The sequence below is a fragment of the Lepisma saccharinum genome, chromosome 19 (genome assembly GCF_977018435.1).
Source record: "Lepisma saccharinum chromosome 19, izLepSacc3.1, whole genome shotgun sequence".
Classification (NCBI taxonomy): domain Eukaryota; kingdom Metazoa; phylum Arthropoda; class Insecta; order Zygentoma; family Lepismatidae; genus Lepisma; species Lepisma saccharinum.
In genome coordinates this window covers 37,048,168-37,070,668 of record NC_139247.1, presented here as the reverse complement: position 1 = coordinate 37,070,668, position 22,501 = coordinate 37,048,168, and the positions used below count along the sequence as shown (strand labels likewise).

At 37.7% G+C, this 22,501-nt stretch overlaps 1 protein-coding gene across 1 annotated transcript in view; it reads right to left on the bottom strand.

Moving 5' to 3' along the window:
• The window catches only part of LOC146002826 (UV-stimulated scaffold protein A-like), a 57,637-nt gene that overhangs the window by 5,615 nt on the left and 29,521 nt on the right, over nucleotides 1–22,501 (bottom strand). Inside the window, exons 6-12 of the mRNA XM_083140791.1 lie at nucleotides 21,051–21,428; nucleotides 13,992–14,123; nucleotides 11,717–11,833; nucleotides 9,082–9,263; nucleotides 6,984–7,309; nucleotides 4,286–4,472; nucleotides 3,752–3,901 (exon numbers count right to left, since the gene is read on the bottom strand). Of these exons, the coding sequence (XP_082996917.1) occupies nucleotides 3,752–3,901; nucleotides 4,286–4,472; nucleotides 6,984–7,309; nucleotides 9,082–9,263; nucleotides 11,717–11,833; nucleotides 13,992–14,123; nucleotides 21,051–21,428 (1,472 nt within the window). The remainder of the gene's footprint in view (nucleotides 1–3,751; nucleotides 3,902–4,285; nucleotides 4,473–6,983; nucleotides 7,310–9,081; nucleotides 9,264–11,716; nucleotides 11,834–13,991; nucleotides 14,124–21,050; nucleotides 21,429–22,501) is intronic.

Genomic DNA, 22,501 nt, shown 5'->3' with positions numbered 1-22,501 from the left:
ATTTTCTATGCTTGGAAAAACTGCTATGATATTTCAAAATCTAAAAAAAAGCATCTGTTTAGAATTCCTTCTAGAGCATTCATGTCAATCTTCGTATGGTTTCAGGGTGGCCACTCTAGGACCATGATACAATTCAAGTATAATTCCCGGTTTTGAAGGTGAACGTTCAAAAAAAATTAAGGGTATAAACAGATCTTTCATCTAATTAATCTTACACATTACTACCTCTCACCACCTACCCACACACAAATAAATTAACAATATAAAGGGTCTGTGTGATTGTATTGTATCCACAAATTTTAATGAAATTCAATTAACCCTTCAGGACTTGGGTTCCAGAAAGTTACGTAAGGACTCAGGTGGTGTGTGACACACCCCATTATGTATATCAATATTATCACCATACAACTTCTTGTCTACATAATACATTTATTTAGGTACACAATACATTACAATTGGCACGTTTTAAAAGAAGAAGAAACTTGTCTGCATGTTACAGAGTTTTAAAAAAAAAATGATCCATAACATACTCAAAACGTTTCAATGACGAAGGCCATTTTGTCTTTCTTCATGTAACAAGTAATAATGAAACATAATGAAAATAATTATCACAAATAGTGAAGAATACACGTCATAGAAACATTAAATTTTGAGTTAAGAAATGTTCATAGTCACTTTGATTAGACAGTGCAATCATTAATCAGACTCACTTTCACCCGCACAGTTTCTAAAACATGGCATGAGATGCTTCATACACATAATCCCCTTGCACTTTTTGAATTCAATTTTGGACTTTGTGTCCCTAGAGCATGGACACAGACTACACATTTTCTTGTTTAGCTCGTTTAGGTAAAGGTTGAGACTAGGGCTGAGCCGATACTGATGCCGATGTATCGGTATTGGCCAATATCAGTGGTATCGATACCAGCCAACACTTTCTAGCATATTTCGCAGGGTGCACAAAAATGACGTGTGACACTTTCGAGGAGTATAATTATCCTGGAAATTAGGCAAAATTCAAACTTTATTTTGCACAAATTTTGCACGAAAAACTACATTTTGTGATTACATAATATCTGTTTTAATATTCTGATATTGTGGGGGGCCATATGTAAATAACATGAAATTTAGTTCTGAACCTGTAAAGATTATTATTGATCATAAGAAAATATATATATATTAACCTGGAAAGTCAGGGAATTTTACTCAGGGCTTTTGCTAGACAACCTGATATGTCTACAAACACAAGTTACAAATGTTATGGGATAAACTAATGTATGAAAAATTGTTGATTGCATAAGAATTTCAAACTCAAATTTGACTAATAAATTACAAGATATCTTACCATTCAATAATCTTTCATCTGTCAGATAGATTATTATGCAAGGCGCACTAACAAAGTAAACATACTGAGTGAATTCTGTTTTATTTTCCATGCAGTTTTCTTTCCCTTCCTCTATTAAAATAAAATATAAACTGTGAAAAATTGCCTCAGGGAAATTATACATATACAGGGTGTCATTTTAATGGCGCTCACGGACCACGGAAACATATAGAGGACATCAAAGCAACAACTTTTCTCAGTAACATTTTTCTCGTTGGTGCATCGTTTCGGCACTTCAGTTGTTCAAAAAAGTCAGTTTTGCAGCCTGAACTCACCACACACAACATTTGATTGCATTTGTGAGATCATATCCCGTCGTGAAGCGATGCATTTAAGGGTTGCCAGGAACACACATATTCTCTAAAAAATGACTTAGCTACAATCAGCCACATTATGTACCGTAAAACAAAATGAGAAAACACGTTCTGTAACCTAACAGGAAGTAAACAAACAATGCAAAAAATGGTAGAAAGAAAATGAAATTCAAGTGGAAGTGGTTATATCGAATTTTGTCTCAGCTTACATGTCAAATATTTGCAAATCTCGTTGCCAAGTTGGCATCTACAATTTAGTCTATCTTCGTCCTTCTGATACTGGTTGTCTGTGACACACTGAACAGATGACAAACTAGAAATGAAAGAAAATTCCAAAGGTAAGCAATACATAATGTAATGTGTGTGGCATTATGAGGCAAGGGGCAAAAAAGGTTGAAAATACAGGGATATAAGTAGTAGTAAAACAAACTCTCCGACGACTGTTTATCTGCACAACAAATACACATGTAATAGTTTGCAACTGTGAACACGGCAGTATATTCAACACTGATTCATCATTAGATTATTACTGTGGTTGTAAGTGTTTTAGCCGTAATGTAACAATGTGAACCTCGGATATTTCCGTTATCAGCACAAAAGTACCACAAGGCATCTGGACACAAACCTGTAGATATCAACCTTGCAACAAGATTTGCAAATATTTGACATGTAGCTGGGTATAAACAGCCACATGTAAGCTGTAAGTCCAATAAAATCTATTGTTGTTGATATTTGACATATAGGCTGAAACAAAATCCGATATTGACACTTCATTTTGAATATGTTTTTTACAATTTCTCATATCGTTGGTTCACTTCCCCTTCCCCTGAAATGACTGCTGATCTTCTGGCTGGTAGGCTATGATGTTCGGTCTACTGGAGGCGTTTCTCGCTTTGTTTTACAGCTAATAATGTGGTTGGTAGTTTGTCATTTTTCAGAAAATTTGTGTGTTTCTTGCAACCCTGCCGTGAGCTGTTTCACCGCAGGAAATGCTGTCACAGATACGATCAAATGTTGTGTTGGGTTGCCAGCATCCAGGCAGCAAAATGGTCTTTTTTAAACTGCTAGAGTGCCGAATTGACACACCAACGAGAAAAATGTTACTGAGGAAAGTTGTTTCTTTTGATGTCCTCCATACGAATCTGTGGTCCGTGGGCGCCATTAAAATGACACCCTGTATATAAATTGAATGGAATTTTAATTAAGAAAAGTTGCAATTTTTTACATCTACGGAGAAAAATTCACGTAGAATTCCCGGTATTCAAGAAATTTCCAGTGAGTAGCCTCGGTTTGCTTTTGCTGTTGTCTAGGTATTTACAATAATTCTGTGAACACGTAAGCCTATTAAACTATCTAATATCTAGATAACAGAGAAAGGAAACCACACGAAGATTCACGTGAATTCTAAGCGTATGTAATTTTTCAGATTTTGGAACATTATAGCAATTTTTTTGGAGAGAAAATTTCATTGGCGTTAGCCAAAAGTCCAGTTGAGCCTTAACCTTTTGCATCCCGAGCGTCTCGATCGAGATCCTACATGTAACCCCTTGCATCCCGAGCATCTCGATCGAGATCCTCTAGCATGCTCATAGTTTTTACTTTATAATGTCACTATTTTTGGCTGGATTTGCGATTTTCTTCTTTTACATTATTGCTAACACACATATTAAACAATTATGACTTTTGCACGTCTTGGTGTCGAACAAAAAAGGTGGAAAAATGGTGGCTTTTTTTGTGCGGCTTCCTCACAATGGAAAAATAATTCCAACAAACAAAGGCCGAATTTGTTAGCAATTCTTTTCTTCCACCACTGGAAACTAGACGGGTGAAAAGTTTGCTTCTTGGTACCCAAGGTCACAAGGAATTTTCCCTGTGTCACCACAAGGGGGAAAAGAGGGGTTGAGGAAAACTGCATTATAAAACTCTGCATTTTGCTGAAAATCGGCTCAGGTGGCAAGGGGTTACATGCGAAATAGGCTCGGGTGGCTAAAGGTTAAGTAAGACCTAATTGTTATATGCACGTAGGGAAAGAAAGAAGGAAAGAAGTTGCTACCTCAAGATCTTTCAACAACTCTGGATCTTGCCAATCTGGGACTGCAGCTTCCTGATTCTGTGCTACAGGGTTATGATCCTTATCTTCTTGCTCGCTATTTTGTGGTCTTCCCATGGCATCCCGAGGAACAATTGGTCCATGAAAGGGGCACTGGAACAACAAAAGGAAGTTTATTATTTCAATATTTAATGGCAAATTATAACAAACACTATCATCTTCGCCAGTATAAACTGTAGGTCCAGTCCAGATTTCCTTATTTGGGCATAAAAAGTTAATTTTTTTTAAAAAAAAATCACATGGTGACAGCATTACCACCATGCCAACTACGAGCCATATATTACAAAAATTATATTAATTCAACTATGTGAAATGTATCTTGCTGAAAATGGATTTGCAAGCAAATACTTTGTTATGCAAATAATGAACAATACACATACAAAAAATTAACAAATTATATTTAATGAAGTCATCATATAAATATTTTTTATCATTTTCATATATGCAGAATAAATATAAATAATTAAGCACCCTTACCTTATGCCGGTCTCTTCTTGGGCATAATTTTCCATTTGAAAGGGGAGCCCTACATGCCCACTTGACTGGTTCAAACTTTCCAGAGAATTCAATCACCCTGGTACGAAGACTGGCAACTCCTTCAGGAACTGGAACATCTTCCAAATCAGTAGCTGATGTCCAGAATCTATGGCTTTCTGGCTTTACACTGTGTAATAATAATAATAATAATAATAATAATAATAATAATAATAATAATAATAATATACGAGGTGCATGTAAAAAAAGGGCCAATATTTTTTACAAAACAAGAAAATGATAGAATAAATTTATTGTGATTGATAAACAAGTACATACCTTGGCTATTTTGCAACGTAGTCACCACTAAGCTCCAGACATTTCTGATAGCGTGGCACAAGCTTCCGTATACCCTCTGCGTAAAAATCTGCTGCCTGAGAGTGCAGCCAGTCCAGAACTGATGTCTTGAGCACGTCACTGTCATTGAAACACTTCGATGCAAGCCACTTTTTCAGGTGAAGAAAAAGAAAGAAATAACTGGGGGCAAGGTCAGGGCTGTAAGGGGGATGATTGAATAGTTCCCATCAAAATCTTTGAATTGTCTCAACAGTACGAGCAGCTGTGTGGGGGCAGGCATCATGGATCAGAAAAATTCCAGAGCGTAGCATTCCTCTCCGCTGATTTTGGATGTCACGTCACAGATTATTCAGTGTTTCGCAATACACCTCTGCTGCAATTGTTCGTCCTGGTTCAAAGAATTCCACAAAAATCACACCCTTTTGGTCCCAAAAACGGTTGTGAAAACATGATTTTGTGAACTGATGGTGTTTGTTTGAATTTCCTCGCTTTAGGAGAACCAGTGCTGCCATTGCATTGACTGCTGCTTCGACTACCCAGTGGCATACGATATCCACGTTTAATCCCCAGTCACTATGTGCGAAAAGAGGTCATCCCCATCCTCCCCCCAGCAGGCCAAAAAAATCACGTGCAGCTGTCCTTCTTTGCTCTTTGTGAGCGTCTGTCAGCATTTTTGGTACCCATCTTGCACACAGTTTGTGATACCCCAGGTTGTCAGACACAATTCGATGCACAGTTTTCGCAGACACTTTTGGAAACTCTGCAGCGAGTTCAGATATTGTGAACCAGCGATTGGAATGCACTTTCTCTTTAATGCGTTCCACCAGATCGTCCATCTGAACACTAGGCCTTCCGCTACGCTCATCGTCATGGACATTTGAACGTCCTTCCCGAAACCCTCTGCACCATTGCCTGACCTTCCCTTCACTCATCACTGTCGGTCCATAAATGACACACAATTCCAGATGGATGTCAGCTGCATACTGTCCTTTGGCGTTCAGACATCGTATGACAGATCTCACTTCACATTTGGCGGGATTTTGTATTACGGCAGCCATTTCACCTTACTGTTAATCGCACGTATGCAACCCCACTCTGACGATTCTATCTCTGTTGCAAACCCAGAATACTAGGGCATGCTCCTGCGGATGCTCAACTTCATTAGTGTTGCCTGCTTGGGAAGCAGGTACAATATCAATGGTAATCATTTGTAATTTGTATAGATATATATTTGTATCGAGATATACATAGTGTTACGCGAGATCAAAAATTGAATCTGCAATGTCTGGATCTACAAGCCAGCATATTAGGCAACCACTAAGTTATAGGCAAAGTCTATTTTGGAATCACTTTATTGCCTGAGTACTCAACACATGATTTTGTCACCAAAGGTTCAAGCTTTGAATCATTGCTTGGACATTGTGGATGTCCTTTAATCAATTTTACAATCATCATCATGATTAGCCTAAAGATGCAGAAAAGGAAAGTAAAATATTCATTTTATACACAAATAGGCTAATCAAAACCAGATCTTCAATTTAAAGTGAAATTTGAACAGCTAAAATGGGCTTAACTTCTTGGATGAAGCCCAATCTGTAGACATGCATATTTTGTTCCTGACGGAAACATGAAATAACATGCTGTAATGTTCAGTTTTCATGCTTTTGAAAGGTGTGAGGTGTTACCTGCCAATGTTTGCTATGAAATTATGCGAAATGAACTGCAAAATATAAAATAAATTTTCAAACATTAAATTTAGTTTATTTACCGAAGCAACATTTTATGGTCTGAAATATCCTGCAAGTTATGCAAATCATGGGAAATGGATTAATAAATAAATAACCCATGGCAAAACAGGCCATGAGGGCCAGTGCCTACCTACCGACTGCTGGCTATTCAACCAGTTACGGGGTAATGTGTGGTCAGCATTGCGAATCACCAGTCGTTGTAGGTTTCCATGTCTGGCTTATGCTACTCATTCGTAGCTCCCTAATTTCCTCACGATGGTGGGTGACCACCGGTCCGATACGCTGGTCGAAATCTCAAGAAAAGTTGTTATGCTTCCCCCAGCGGAGCTCAAAATGACACCTTACACTGCACAGCCGGTGCATGACAAAATGGATTAATTCTATTGTAATTTTTTGTGAACCAAAAATGGACTCCTTTAAGCAAGAATATAACTCCATAAATGTGCTATTAGATAGGAAATGTTTATTTTGTGTAATAAGCATAGATTATAAAGCCAATTTAGGATTATATTCAGCATTTTAACCAAAATCTTGATATTTTATTCACCATAAATATGTGGCTCTACCAATCAGAAATTGTACAAATTTCACTCTACCTGAGCATAGTTGGTGCGGTCAATTTGTCATCCTCCCAATGATACAGATCGATGTCAAAAGGTAGCTTGGGAGCAACAGCGAGTAACTTCTCCTTTCGACTCTTTCCAGTGCTGCCAGAAGAAGTGCAAGGTTGTGGCTCGGATGACTGCAAGCTCAGTTTCTCATCCCTATCAGACGAACATGAAGTTGAAGGTTTAGCATCTACAAAAGTTTGATCCCTTCTCTTCTTCTGGGTCCTATCACCTTTAATTTCAGTAGTTTTCATTACTTTGGTTGATGATTTACGATTTTTGTTTATGACTGTTGACAAAGCAGTTGTGGGATCCTATAATATAACAAACAAATAAATACACATAAGCGAATTACTAACTTGGGAACTGGATGCTTCACAGTTCCTGTCATTTCCTTGTGTGCCACTAGGAGTGCTGGTGTAGCCAGTTTGTCTGCTACGTTTGCTGCACACACTGGGTTTCAGTTGCTGCACTAAAGGATAGAAGGTTTAACCTGGCACATTTGGCACCAAACCATACATTTCCTTCTACTAGCTGACTTTCCCAGGCAACACAAGGGTTTTCATCCATTCGCAGAAGCCTTGAAGACAGCATGTGCTTTGTTCTCTGCCTACCAGGGGTCGATGTTTTCAAAGGAACCCGAGTCCTTTGTTGCCACATTGTCATAGATGTGAAATTTCTGGTAGTGGAGAGGCCTGTGCTTGCAATCCCAAATGATTACTCGTAGAATGGACTGTTGCCACATATTCTCGCTTGCGCCAAAATCAGTGGCAACAATGCGCTGCAGATGACAGAGAAGTTTTTGGCAGGAGCCGTGGTTTGTCGAACCTTCTGGCCCTTACCGGTAGCCAAATGTGATGTGCCTGACTGAAGTCAATGTTTCACACATGCGGAAAGTGGATAATTGCATGCGTCTGTTTGATCTTTGTGACAATTAGCATGTGTGATGTATGCCTGACTGAAACGTTTATGATGGTGTGCCTGCAGCATACGCAATACATGCAGTAGACAAACTGACTACAATAGCACTCTTAGCGACATGCAGGGAAACGACAGAAACCAGAATCCTGCCCAGCAGTGAAACAACAAGTTCTCATGTGGATGGTGGCAGGGAACACTAGAATTAATAGAACCATTACAAGTAAGCATCGTGAAAAAAGTTATTAATTTGTATTTATTGTACAGTGGGATCCATAAGTATTGCTTGGCAAATTGTCCACGACTATTTCCGTTTGATTTTATCTTCATCTTACTTAAGGAATTTTTTTTTGACGTATAATGGTTCAGAGGTTGTAAGCAGATTGTTCAGTGTTTTGTGTCAGTTATTGAAGCTCTCATTGCATAAAACAAAGGGAGGAAACGTGGTGATGGACAATTTGCTTGGTAATACTTATGGATTCCACTGTACTACCATGTACTTTATTCCCCAAACATGAATAACAAAGACAATACAAAAAAGATGTAAGAGTTGAAGAAATGATTGTGAAGTTTTATATGATGTAAAATAGTAATTGGCTTATGTCCTTTGGAACTGACTTAGTGTGGCGGTACTCTTAGCATTCTCACTGATACTGTTTTTAAATTTTCTCAGAATCATTCGAGTGGAACTCAGATTTTACATTTTCCCATATTATAAGGGTGTCCCATACGTCTGGACCTATAGGACAAAAACACATAGAATTATAGAGTTTGTTCAAAGTATCTGCCATTGCATTGCATACACTGTTGAAGACAAAATCTCACCTCCTGCAACACTTTACGGATCACAGTCACAGAAATTTGCTGACAGGCATGCACAGTGGATTCTTTAAGAAGAAGAATGCTCTGAATTTAGTGGAGACCATTTCATTTATTCTTGGCGTACAGTCCAATATGCAGGAAACTGTCTTAAGATAATGTTGCACTGTAAGCACAAAATGTGAAGGGAGCACCATCCTGTTGAAAATTCCTATCGGTCCAGACTTACGGGACACTCCATACATTCACTCTTCATACATAACCTATTCACTAAGCTCTCCTTGTATACATTACAGTTTAGTGTCCAAGAAATTTCATTATTTCGTCTTCACAGCTGAAAGATACTTACCTTCACATCGTTCTCCTCAGACCACAGGGACCATTCAGTAACAACATTTGATTTCTTTGCCTGATTCACTTTCTTGGTGGGTGACTTAGATTTTGGAGCTGGAACTGCCGGTGATTCACCAACAGTCTTTTCATATCCTTCTTTTTCCTCAACTTCTTCAAAGTCATCTGAGTCACTGTCATCTAACGAAAATGTTCAATTAGGCTACAAAATGTTGAGATTAATAATTTTACTCCCCCAAAGAAAGAAAGAAAGATCATACAAATAAACCCCATATTAGCCTAAACATCATGGGTTCATATATTTATATTAAAAAAAGAGAAAGTCTAAACCGGTGGCACCAAATTATATTGGCTCTAGTTCACCCAATAATCTGTAGTGTTATTATTATGATTATAAAGTAAGGGTGCATTGTTGGAGTGCATTAATATCATAATGCATGGAAGGGAAGGTTTATCAATTCTTCTTGTGAACTTATAACTGGTGAACTTATTATCACTGAAGTGCTTGAGCCCATCCAATGTTTTTCAGAAGTTGGTGCCCCTAGTCTAAACCTTCCTTTAAAAGATTCCCTAACATTCTCATGATTTTTACTGTATTTTCCAAAGCCAAGTGCGTTATATGCCATTGAAAATATTCTTAAGAAACAATACACATATTTACAGTTTTGTCTATTTCTGACATTTTCAAAGCACTATCTAAACTACATTTTTGGACTTTAAGGAATAAAATGCACACTTGAACTAGAATTTGGTTGTAAAAGCATTGAATACAGTGAATAGTCAGGGGCTGTTGGAACTCAAAGGTAAATTCCAATTTTGCCACCAAGATAACGGCTTGTCATTTTAGAGCTTTTCAGCTACGTTTACAGCTGTAACATTCCCTTGACAATTGTAATGTATTTGAGCAACATCAGTAAACACATTTCAAGATAGCCTTGTCTTCCGCATAAAGCAGCTCTGGGGCTCACCCTGCCTCAATTAAATGGGTACCTGGGTGCAACCTGAGTAAGGGGGGAGGGTAAAGGCAACCAGAGCATGGTGCTGATCACATCACCTCCAATATGGCCGAGATCGATAGAATGTGAAGAGGCCCTACCCCACATCCCCCTACATATGCCTCATGGCATGGTGCAAGATGCATAGGCATCTTTACCTTACCTTTACCTGTCCAAACTACATTTTTGGAGTGTAAATAATGAAGCTTATAATGTAGGAGTTATTACCAATTTGGTAATAATAATTAAAAATGTAGTGAATGGTTTTAAAGGGTCAGGTGTGGAATAGATGCAAGTCACAGTACGTAACCACACCAACTGTGTAGTTTACAGCACCAACTAACAATGAAGCACTTCCGCCTACCATGGGACAACTTTATTTGGTACCGTTCATTGCAAATGATGCTGGTACGTTGTGTCCAAGTTTCATCATCATATTTACCTTGTTAACTACAACAAGATGTGGCACCAGACTTTCTGGCTGCATGGGTCACGTCTTTAAAAATTGCATTTCCATATTCACATGATTATTCCATGATCCAAAATAAATATTGGAGTAGAAACAAATTATATGAATCCAATGTTGCATTGAAAATGTGTTAATTTTTAAGTTCAGATCTCCATGATGCAGAGATCATGGGTTCAATTCTTCTAACGTTTTTCATCATATTCATCATTGTCTACATGCAATATATTGCCAATAATGACCAGACATCTCCCTGAACTGTAAGGATCGCCCATACATCATCAGAATGAATCCTGAAGGACAGTGAGTGTGCTGTAGACGTGTGTACCACTGCCAGCAGTCAAAATGAGCAGACGATGTAGCAGGGTATGATTATTGGCACCCACCAATTCAGGCATTCCATCCATGAGATTTTGGACAGGTTCCATATACCATAAATGCAGTTTGGATATTGCCCTTTTCATTTCCAACATGACAATGCACACGTCCATAAAGCAAGACTATAATAGAGTGGGTTGACGAAATGGTAGTGAATGAACTCGACTGGCCACCTCAGAGACCTGATCTCAACCCCACTGAACAGGTGTGATCTAGGTCAAACCACCCGAACACCACCACTCAGTTGTTAGCCATTTTGCAGGAGGAATGGAAGCAACTACCAGCCAACATTTACCACAACCTGATGGAAAGTCCTGCTCGGAGGATAGAGGCTGTAATAGCGATGAATGGCAGACCTACCTCATACTGGACACCAGACCAGCTCCATGTAAGCACATTGCTATGGATGTCTGGTGATTATTGGGAATATAGTGTACTTTCATTTTCTCATGAAATTTTTATATTGCAATTTGACAATTTGTGATCTGAAGAATTTTCTACTGTTCCGCAAGAATAGCAATGTTTATTGGTTGAAAGGTTGAATCAATACAAAACACACCACTATAAGGGCAGAAAAAAAAGGTTTGAGCTGTGGGCATCTTTATAGGTGCTAGATACTCTGGATGACTCGTATCATACAGAATTAGACCAAAATAGATATATATTTCTTTTGAGCCATGTGCCTTAACATTTAACAGGAATGGAGATAAGAAGAACACTTTATAAATTTCATACAAGCGTGGCCTATAATATTAAAAAGAAAAGAAAAAGAGAATTAAGATTAATAAAAATACCTGAATCTCTCCTTCTCTTTGGTTTTGTTGTAGGCAGCTGCAATTCTGCAAACTGTGACACAACACCTTCTAGCGAAAGCTTAATATCAATAGCTCTTTTCAACTGATCGGTGCTCCCTGAAAGAAAATGATTTGTTCGTTACTTGAAAATACATTTTATGAATAATTTGTATTAGTGAAAAAATATGCCTTTTTGTATTCTTCTAATGAATATAAAGGTATGATTTATGCACCCTGGTTTTGTTATGTCTAAATAAAGTTTCTTTTTGCAAGGCAAAATCCATTGCAGTCACCTGATTACTTACCATAATTAAGCAGGGGGTGAGGGTACATACAAAGTAGTATGTATGTACACCATAATTATTGTGAACTATACGCTGAAACTGCCATAGGGTTCCAAAGATGGCAAGGCATTTCCGAAACGATTTTCAAGGATGCAGAAGAAAATGAAAACAGACTTTTAGCTTCATCTTAGCAGACATGTTTTTGCAAAAATAAAGTTTCAGTTGTATCTGTAATGCTTGCATTTTACTTAAATTTAAGGGGAAAGGCGACAATTTTTCAGAGGTTCTTCTCTCTGAGGCAGCTGGGGAGCACTGTTGCCAACTTAGTTCTTTTGGAGCCAGATCTGGCTCTTTCGTGCACTTATTTGGCTGTTAACTGTGACACCCCTTCCACTTCCCTGCCCCACTATGATGCCATCACTGGCTCTGGCCCACATAGACCAACTTTTGCTATGAGTATACATTTTACACGTGACGTGATATTGCTATATTGGCTGTGTCACCCACCCCCTCTTACTTCCCCAGCTACTTTTATGTAGCACCGTGGCTGAGGTGAAGATGGCAATATTGTTATTCGGGAATACTTTATTTTCGATTTCATACGATCATCAATATATTATTGAGATTGGTGATGTTGCCGGATCTAGACAGTGAAAACTAAGAATAAATAGTCATCACTTTAAAGTTAACTGTAATAGCAGTGTTGACAACTAAAATTACCCTAGGAGGCACTTTATCCAGCCTTCCTAAATCGAGCTCCTTGAAAGTCAACTTTAGCTCTGTTTAAGGTGAAATTTAGCTGTTTATGCACAAGAGGTTTGGCAACACTGACAGGATGCCCGTAGGAGACAAGGAGAAATGCATTACACTTATGGGAGCATTATTTTATTCGTTCTCTCAGGAATATAAAAAATCCAATGACATAGAAAAGTACATGGACGGAAAAAGGACACGTTGAACAATTTCTTAGTCATAGGAAAAGTTGAAACTCCCATTTGATTAACTGTAACTTGAAGTTGATTCCCCATAAGGAATACATGGGATTATGTAAATACTTATTGATCAAATTTTTCAAACATCATGTCTAGCTTAATAATCATCTTAAAAAACTGTTTCCACTTGCAACATGGAGAGAAGTTCATACTCTCTTGTATAGTCAAGGGTTTCTTTAGTAGCAGTGCCCATTCCGACAATATTGAAATAAATGCACAACTGGTGCGAAATTGTCACTCTTCCCCTTAAAGAATAGAATATTATAATTGTTAACTGGAAGGATTTAAGAAAGGAGTTAGGTAAGTGGTTCCCTATTTCATTTCATGGTGCTCAAGATTTTTTCCACGGTGGCCAAGTCCGAATGTAGGCCTATCTACTACTTGCAATGCTCAGGTAGTGTGGTTAGGTTGTTCGGCTTAAGTTAAAAAATAAACATGTATTTCAAATTCAGAAACATTTTATATGTGTAGACTAAGCCAGTCATAGCACTCCAGGGTATTGCAGTGCACACTTTGGGAACCACTGAGTTAAGTAGAAGAGGTTGGAATAATTGGTTATAAATAGTTCAGCACATTATGATGGGAACAGACTGACAAGTTTTATGATTTAAATTCATCTTAATAGTGCCACTATGAAAAGTAGCTTTCTTCAGGTGAAAAGTAATGCTGCGAGCTGAAACACTGCCTTTTAAATCAAGAACTTATTGATAATTCATACTTCAATGAACTAAATTTAAAAAACTTCCTAAGTTATAGTTTAGATTTGAGTAATAAACGAACATATATTTATATTAACATGTACATGCAGTTCAGGGGTCCTGGGTTCGAATCCTGGCTTGGACATGGACGTCTGTGATATCTATTCATCAATTTCATCATATCATTACTCATCCCAATCTTTGCAAATTAGCCAAAAGTGGCACAAGAAGCGAAGTAAAATAAATCAAATAATAAAAAAACAATGTACATGCAGTTTACGTATCAAATTAAAATGCATACCCGAGGCCTTTGTAATAACAGTAATCCAACTTTTCACAGATGGGAGGTAACGATTGGTAATCAACGCATGCATATCACGCAAGTTTTCAATGACTGCTGCATTTTCTTCAGTTTCTTCTATTTTTGCTGGCTCTAGAAAGATGGAGAAGAAACTCTTTCTGAAAAAGATCTGGAAGAACATTATTCAATTTACATGTTACACAATTATTTGTCAATTTGTTAAACGAGAGGAGGAGGGCAAAACAAGATGGATTAATTTAAATAAATATGACAATATGATTTAAATTGGAATTTAAATCAAGATTTAAATAAATAATTTATAGAATAATGTACATAAGGATTTTGTAGATATATCGGAATCACTTTTGGTGAAAGTACATTAAACTCGTAATCATTTAATGGGGTTTATTAGGCTCTAAGAAAGGAAAAGAAAGGAATCAAAATATATGTACTGATGGGGTTAAATTCAAAGAAAAGGAAATGTAATGTGTAAACGATTTCTCTTGATTTCAAATTCAATGATTTTTATAGGCAAAAATAGCAAACATTCTGTGTAGAATAATACACAAAATACTAATCATGTTAAATGTGTATAGCGTCATTATCATTAAACTGTAAATATACATGACAGCTGACATTTTGCAAACTACCATTAAGAAAATTGCAAAAATTCAGCTACAAATACTATAAAAAATATTTTAAGTTACAATTACATAGAACATCCAGAATGTTTTATTTTCACTGGAAAAAAAGTTCCTGAAATTATTATAGTTCACATTCAACAAACATTTCCACAGTAGGTTCATATCAGTACAGTATCAGAAACAGAAATATGTATATTTTACATTTGATTGATTGATTGATTTAGTTTATTTTACTTTGCTTTTTGTGCCACTCTTGGCTAATTGCGAAGATGGGGATGAGTGATGATTAGAGCTGAGTCGATACCGATGTATCGGTATTGGCCGATACCAGGGGTATCGGCAAGTATTGGTTCAATTTTTTTTCGCCAATACCATCCGATACCAAAGATTTTGAGTGGTTAGAGCAGCCAAGAGAAACAACTCATTTGTAAAGATTTGTCCTTTTCGAAGGTTCGTTCACCCTTCCTTGTGACAAGTTGGTGTTCCGCACAAAAAATCCAGGTACATTTCCGAAAATGATGCACCCTCCTGGGAAGCAGATGACAAGTTTAAAGGCAGGGCTAAAGTGAAGGGCTGCATCCAAATGTGGCATTGAAGGCATGTAACTGCCTGGTGGTCAATGCTATGTGCAAATAAAAATACACCATTCATTGCCAATTCTTGTTTGCAAACTCGTAGGTTAAGAATGTGACGTTTTCAAAACCAGCATTATTATAATGCTAGGCTCATTCTGGAGCTCCTGGGAAAGAGATGAATGTCGCTGTGGGAGGGTGGGTTGTGGATTTTCTTCTTGTGCTCTTACCCTTCTGAGTAACTGGTGCCCAATGCCGACACTGCAGTGACTTATTTTTATTGCAAATGACGTAGAGCAATAGACAGCCGGTCATATACAGATCTGCCAAATGAGCATTAAATATAGAAATCTGTATTTGTGTATATTTTTCAGTAATTTCCCTCCCTCTCCAGGTTAATCAAATGATAAGAATTTTGTTTACATTTGTATTTGTTTTGCATTCCTTGTATTTGTCTTGCATTTGTTTTGTATTCCTTGTATTTGTTTTGCATTCCCTGTATTTGTTTTGCATTCCTTGTGCAAGCTGTATGCTATATGCACTACATAAATTCTATTTTACATGATATAACTTTCTCTCCCCTTAAGACATGTATAATGAAATTTGGGATCATGAAATGAAGCAGGGACACTTATAATAATTCACTGATTTTAACAATGCTTGCAACATTTCGAAAACTTCTTCCTTTTTTTGCATTATCTGGGGTTAAAAAGAAGATCACATAAAATGTCACAGGACATTTTAAGTGATATAATGCTATATGAGAATAATTTGGGAGTATTTGATATCATCAATAAAATGTGATGTGATGAGTTTTGTGACTCAGTAACTACCCTTTGTTATTTTATATTGAAATTATACAAGTATCGGTATTGGTTGGAATCGGTTAAGGTATCGCAATCGGTCTTGGCAAATGGTGGTATCAGCTCAACCCTAGTGATGATATGATGAAATTGATGAAAGGACACTCACAAACACCCATGCCCAGGCTGGGATTCGAACCCGGGACCCCTGGCATTGTAGCCTGATGTGCTAACCATGTATATTTACATAAAATTTATTTGCATTAATCAAACTATTCAAATATTTTTATATTTTACAGGGCTGTTAACCAGAAAAAGCATTTCTATAAGAAATATATATACACAGTCAACTCTCGATTCTACGAACCCGGGTATAATGACCCTCTCGAAGTAACGACCCTTTTCCCAGGAACCGTGAAAAATTTAGAAAAACTTGGGAAAAAAAAGTTGAAAAGTTGAAGGAAATCGGCCGAAAAATGCGTTGTTTTTTCCTCCACTCATTCCCTTTACGAGCACTCTACCGCTCACAATTAGGTCTGAACTAAAAATAGACACCACCACACCATGCTTGAGTGATATCCAATAGCACTTGACCTCTGCCCTCCCCTCCCTCAAGTGCATCAATGTTACCCCGCACCCGACTGCCGCTACCCAACGTGCCAGGCTTGTTTTGCCACGCTTGCTCTTGAATACGCGAGAAGAGAAGATCGAATGTGCTTGGATGTTATTTTAAATCGACTTGACTTGTTTCCTTGTCCTAAGAGTTGCTGAAAACTCACGGGGGAGGGTGGGAGCAGCCCAAAATGACTGCTGGACTTGCAGTCTTTGCCAATGTGTATGGCAGGTCAAGCTCTTTCATCGATAAATACACCACCTTGAGAGATAAGATCGCAGGAATGTTTGAAAATACAGATGCGTGGCGCCTGGAAGTCTGGCCCATCTGTCCACCTCGCAGGTTCCCGTGAGTGAGCAACTCTCGGCCTTGTAGCCGAAAACTTCTGGTAACCGCTTTCATTCAAAACGTGTTCTTTGTTCCCTGCAACACTTCATAAAAAAGCGAAACTGTTAGAGATAATCAAAACCACATAGGTGAACTAAAGATCGTCAACCCGCTTAATGCGTTGTCATCCAGGTTTCCACAAAAGTTTACTTCGATCTTACATGCATCATAACTCCCGTTTCCCACTTCGTACGATTTCCTAATTGTGTCAATGTTGTAATATCTGCCAAAAAAGTGTTCCGTTGCCTGACTGACTTCTCCCCCTTTTCCTGACATCAAACGTGGGGGGGGGGGGTGCAGATTGTTTCAGCCATGATTTTCTTGCTGATGCGGGCTGAATACAGGCGAGGGTGGAAAAGGACCCACCCCTCTTCCTTTCCTTTGACGTCTAAAATGGGGCAACCAGTTCTGGATATATTCTTGAAAACGAACAAAAACCATAGAACAAGTAAAAAAAAAAGTGACCCTCTACCCTTTCCCCAGCTCATTCTCTGCCACTGATGTGTACGGCAATGTTGATAATTGCAGAATTCAGTTTTTTAATTTTTTTTTTTTTTTTTTTTTTAATGCTGTTGTCTGCATAGGAAATATTGCCCGTATTATTGTCTGTTGCGTGGTAAAACCTAAAGCAAGGGTCATTTCTTTCTTCTTTACACTGCTGTTAAATGTTCCGTCTTCGACAGTTGTGTTATCTTTAAAATGCTGCGACTTTTCTCTTCCACCACCTGTTGCTCGAACTTCCAGCGGTCTCCTTGTTTTTACGATGCATCTGGCGCCAGTGTTTTGTCTAGCGTCTGCAAAACTCTTGCTTGCCGATAACAGCGATGACTCATCCAGCGCGAAGGAAAAAGTTATTGTTTTGAATCTCGCAAAGCTGTTTTGATTTGACGATAACGAAATTCGATCTCCAGAAAGGAAAACAAGAGTTAAAATAACTTCATGTTCTGCGCCTTCTGATAAGCAAATCTGTAAATTTAATTTGCATCCGCTTTTCTTCAGAACCATTCACGTGGAGGAAAAAAAAAAGTGTGTTCAATGTAGGAATGGTCGCTGAGACTGATTAAAAAGACATTATTCAAGGGGTAAAAGGTTTGGAGGGGTGGGTGTCTGACATCCAGAATACTCCTAAATCCAACATTAAATCGATTAACGTGAGAGTGAATAACGATCTACCATTTTGATATGTGAAAATGCGCAGTTTCATAAAGTTTGTTTTCAGTTTATTTTATGCTGATGGGCTAATCGGGACTAAATATACAGTTTGAAGTGAAATTCAATTCCAAACCCGAATGATTATCGACTGCCACCTTGTTTAATGACGTGTCCTAGAATATGCATTGGGTGAAAACAGATCGCAAGTTGCGCATTTCCTTTTTCACGCTGGATTACAATGCAAGTCAAGGAAGGAGTTTGGACTGTTCCCTTGAATGAGGAAGGAGGGTGAATGAAGTTGGTTGAAGCAAAGAAAAGTGACTTTTTTAACGATGTATTTTACACAGCTGAACCAGAACGAAAATTAAAGCCCTGCCTTTATTTTTTTTTTGTTTGGTACCTAGAGAGGTTGTGTTGTTTCTCCCGAGAGATCTAATCTTACCAGTTAATCTTGTAACAGACAATGCTCCAGTAAACCCGTATAAAATCCAACATTCATTCTGCCCGATTATCTCCCGACTTTTGCTGGCACCAGTCTGACTGGTGTCAAGATTCTTTGAGTTTCGCTTGCAATAAGCGAGAGATTGTTTTCCTTTCCATAGGTCTCAGTACAAATGGGTTTCTCATGAACTAGAATTGTAAGAATTTCCTGGAAAAGCAACGACTGTGCACAATTGAAACAAAGTAACATTATTTTGAATTCTCTTTTGTGAAAACTTTTTCATGTTCTATTTTCCTTCTCACAACACGCATCCTGTGCATAACAGGTTGTATAACTACCAGGATAAATGGTGTTACCATCTCCTAGGCATCTTTGTGTCCGTTTGAGCTCCCTATAACCTGAAAATTGGTGCAAATTCCAATAACGACCCCTTCGAAATAACGACCCTTTTCCCGGGAACTGTGAAAGGTCGTTGCATCGAGAGTTGACTGTATATGTATGGTGCAAAAACCTTACAAGCAATTTAAGTGTTTTTCTTAAATAATTGAGTTAAATAAAAAAATCATCGAAAATGATTTAATAAAAATCATTATTTTTATCCACCCTGGGGCAAAACAAAGGCTGCATGATGCTGAGTGTGAGTACACGGCACATTACACATGAAAAGAATGCAGCAAACCTGACGCATGATAAGGAAACCTACCACACCCATCACATGGCTAGCAAGATCAAGTACAACAACAATAATATTTGTGCATTCAATAATTAACCGGAAAAGTAGTATAAAAAATCTAAAATACGACTGTGATTGTTATATGTTTGTTATTTTGTGAAGGCATCTGTAAGCTATGCATAGCTGGGGCTGGCACGACTGCCTCGTGCACAGGATGCTGGGATACAGTTACACAAGATGCGTGCACCCTTACAGGAGTGTTCCAGGAGCAGCAAAGTGTTGTGAGATTTTTATTGAGTGAAGGCGTGAAACCGGTAGAAATTCATCATCGCATGACAGTTCAGTACAGTGACAACTGTATGAGTCGATCACAAGTGTACGAGTGGGCTCAGAAGACAACAATGGAATGGCGACATTCTTTGTCTCCCAGACCGAAGAAGGTGCATGCTCAACCGAGTGCCGGAAAGGTCATGTTAACTTTGTTTTGGGACTACAAGGAGCCAATTCTTGAACAATACATGACCAGAGATCATAATATAAACAGTACAACCTACTCCAAACTTTTGAGCAAAAAAATGAAACCAGCCATTCTGCAGAGACGCGTGGTCTGGTGTCCACTGGTGTGCTTTTGCTCCATGACAATGCGAGATCACACACTGCCAGTGTCACATTGTTTACCTTCGAGGACTTAACAGTTTAAGTGCTTACCCCGATCTCGCACATTCCGATTTCCACACCTTTGGCCCACTGAAAGATGCACTAAGTGGATCGATGTTCCAGAATGACTACGAAGTCCAGTTAGCGGTGCATGAGTGGTTACACACTCGTTCAAAAGATTTTTTTCCCCTGTGGAATCAGTGCCCGTATCAAGTGCTGGTGTCGGTGCATTGAACTAGGGGAGCGGGGGACTATGTTGAAACATGTACTGTAGTTCTTTTGGTTTCCATTTACAACATATTTCCGGTTATATATTGAATAAGACTTGTAATAATAAAAAACACCACGCCCAGCATTTAGTTCATACTCTAATGGACTTCAGAATTAAAGAAATACATGCCATAATGGACTTTCTACATTAAATTAACACTGACAGCTAACAGGTGTAGACTATTTGGATCTCATTACTGCAACATCTAAGTTCCAAATGGATCGAAATGTTGCAATAGATGAATTGGTTATAAAAATTCTCCAAGACAACTCAACCTTGCAGAAATATTTCACATGTCAAGATCCAAACATGCATGCAGAACATAGTGTAGTCGAGATGAGTTCTATTTCAACACAACCATTCGATTTCGTTTTAACATATAGACAAAATAATTAGGGTTGAATTGATACTATTTTTACCCAATATGAACACACTTACTGATGCTGATATTTTGAAATTGAAACAGTTTACAGTGGTTCAGATATTTCTAAATGTTAACATAAATTTCTATTGGAACTGTATCATATCAAGCTACAAGAGTTTTGCTAAAAAATATTACAAATTCAAATGAGATAATTATTTAACCATAAAATCCATTTCTCTCCACAGTGTTTTTGTTTCAAGAAAAAAATAATTAAAATGCATTTTGCATAATTTCCAAGACATCTAAACCTAGTCTCAAATATTAATTTTCTTCAATAAAATTGCACGTTTATATTGAATGAGCAGAATATCAGTTAGCAGTAGAAGTAAATTTTAAATCAATATTTTCGCAACAAAATTTTCATATTGGTCTATCACTAATTTATGAATTAATAATGTACATTTGTAATAATAAATCTTACCATGTTTCAACTCAATAGTAATATTTTGCTGTCTGTTCACAATGCCAAACTCTCTCATATCTATAGGATCATCATCTTCGCTATCAGTTTCTTCTTTGTCTTTGCTATTTGATGCATCCTTATTTGATGTTCCTTGATCTGTGTCAGTTACTGGATGTCCAACATTTGCATCTTTATTTGAAGGTAATGATTTGACGTTCACATCGACCTTTGGTTTTTCATCAGTACAAGATGTGTTGCTAATGTTGACATTTGATGGGTCTGGAGAACCTACAGGATCATCTTTATCGAGAACAAAAAATTCCTTTGGGTGCGGAAGCAGAATAGAAAAAGCATTGCTCATGGCTGTTATTGTGTTTGATATTTCTGGTTGTAGTTCTGCAATTAAACAAAGAAAGAAAACATATATGTAGGGATGTAAAGTTTTCATTTTATTTTTCCCTAAATTTTGATGTTATTTTTTACTGCAATTCGGTGTTATTTTTTTGTTCTTTCTATGTTTAAGATTTTCACATTGATTTTGTTCTGGAAAATTCAGACGACATATTTTAGTTATAATTGCTAAAAAAAAAATAAGGCTTACTTTTGTGAGAAATGGCCAAATTTCTTGTAACTAACTCTCTAGCCTTCTTGAACCCGAAGAATCATGGCTGAAGCAACTAAGGCCTTCCATCTGTCCCTACCCTGAGCAAGATCTATATACTCTATTCCATCCCTACCGATTTCCTTTAGGTCCATCTCAACATTATCCCTCCATCTTCGTCTTGGCCTTCCTACAGGTCTCTTACCATCAGGTTTCCCAACAAGAATCCTGCAAACTCCTCTTTCCTCTCCCATTCGTGCCACATGGCCTGCCCACCTAAGTCTTCTTGATTTCATCATTCTAATAATATCTGGACATGAATACAAATTATGTAGTTCTAAATTATGTAACCTTCTTCACTGACCTGTCTCCTCAACCCTTTTAGGTCCAAATATTTTCCTAAGGATCTTATTTTCAAATACCCTCAATTTATGTTCCTCTTTCAATGTAAGGGACCAAGTTTCGCACCCATATAATATTACAGGCAAAATTACTGTTTTGTATATTTTAACTTTTAGTTTCTTAGATATTAAACGAGAAGACAAAAGTTTATGAAGAGAAAAGTAACATGCATTTCCTGAATTAAGCCTGCTTTTTATTTCCTCTTTAATATCATTTTCATTTGTTAGTATTACTCCTAAGTACTTGAATTTGGAAACTGGTTCAAACAAGGGATGGCCAAAAGGATCCGGATACGGAAAATCTGGATCCAAAAGCAAATGTAAAAAAACAACCTGCATTACTGAATAGGAAGCGTGTTCTTTTCCACCAAGACAACGCTAAACCGCAAGCAGCAAAGATGGCCCTGGAGGTGATTTCTTCTCTCGGCTGGGAACTTCTGCCACATCCAGCATATTCACCCGACATC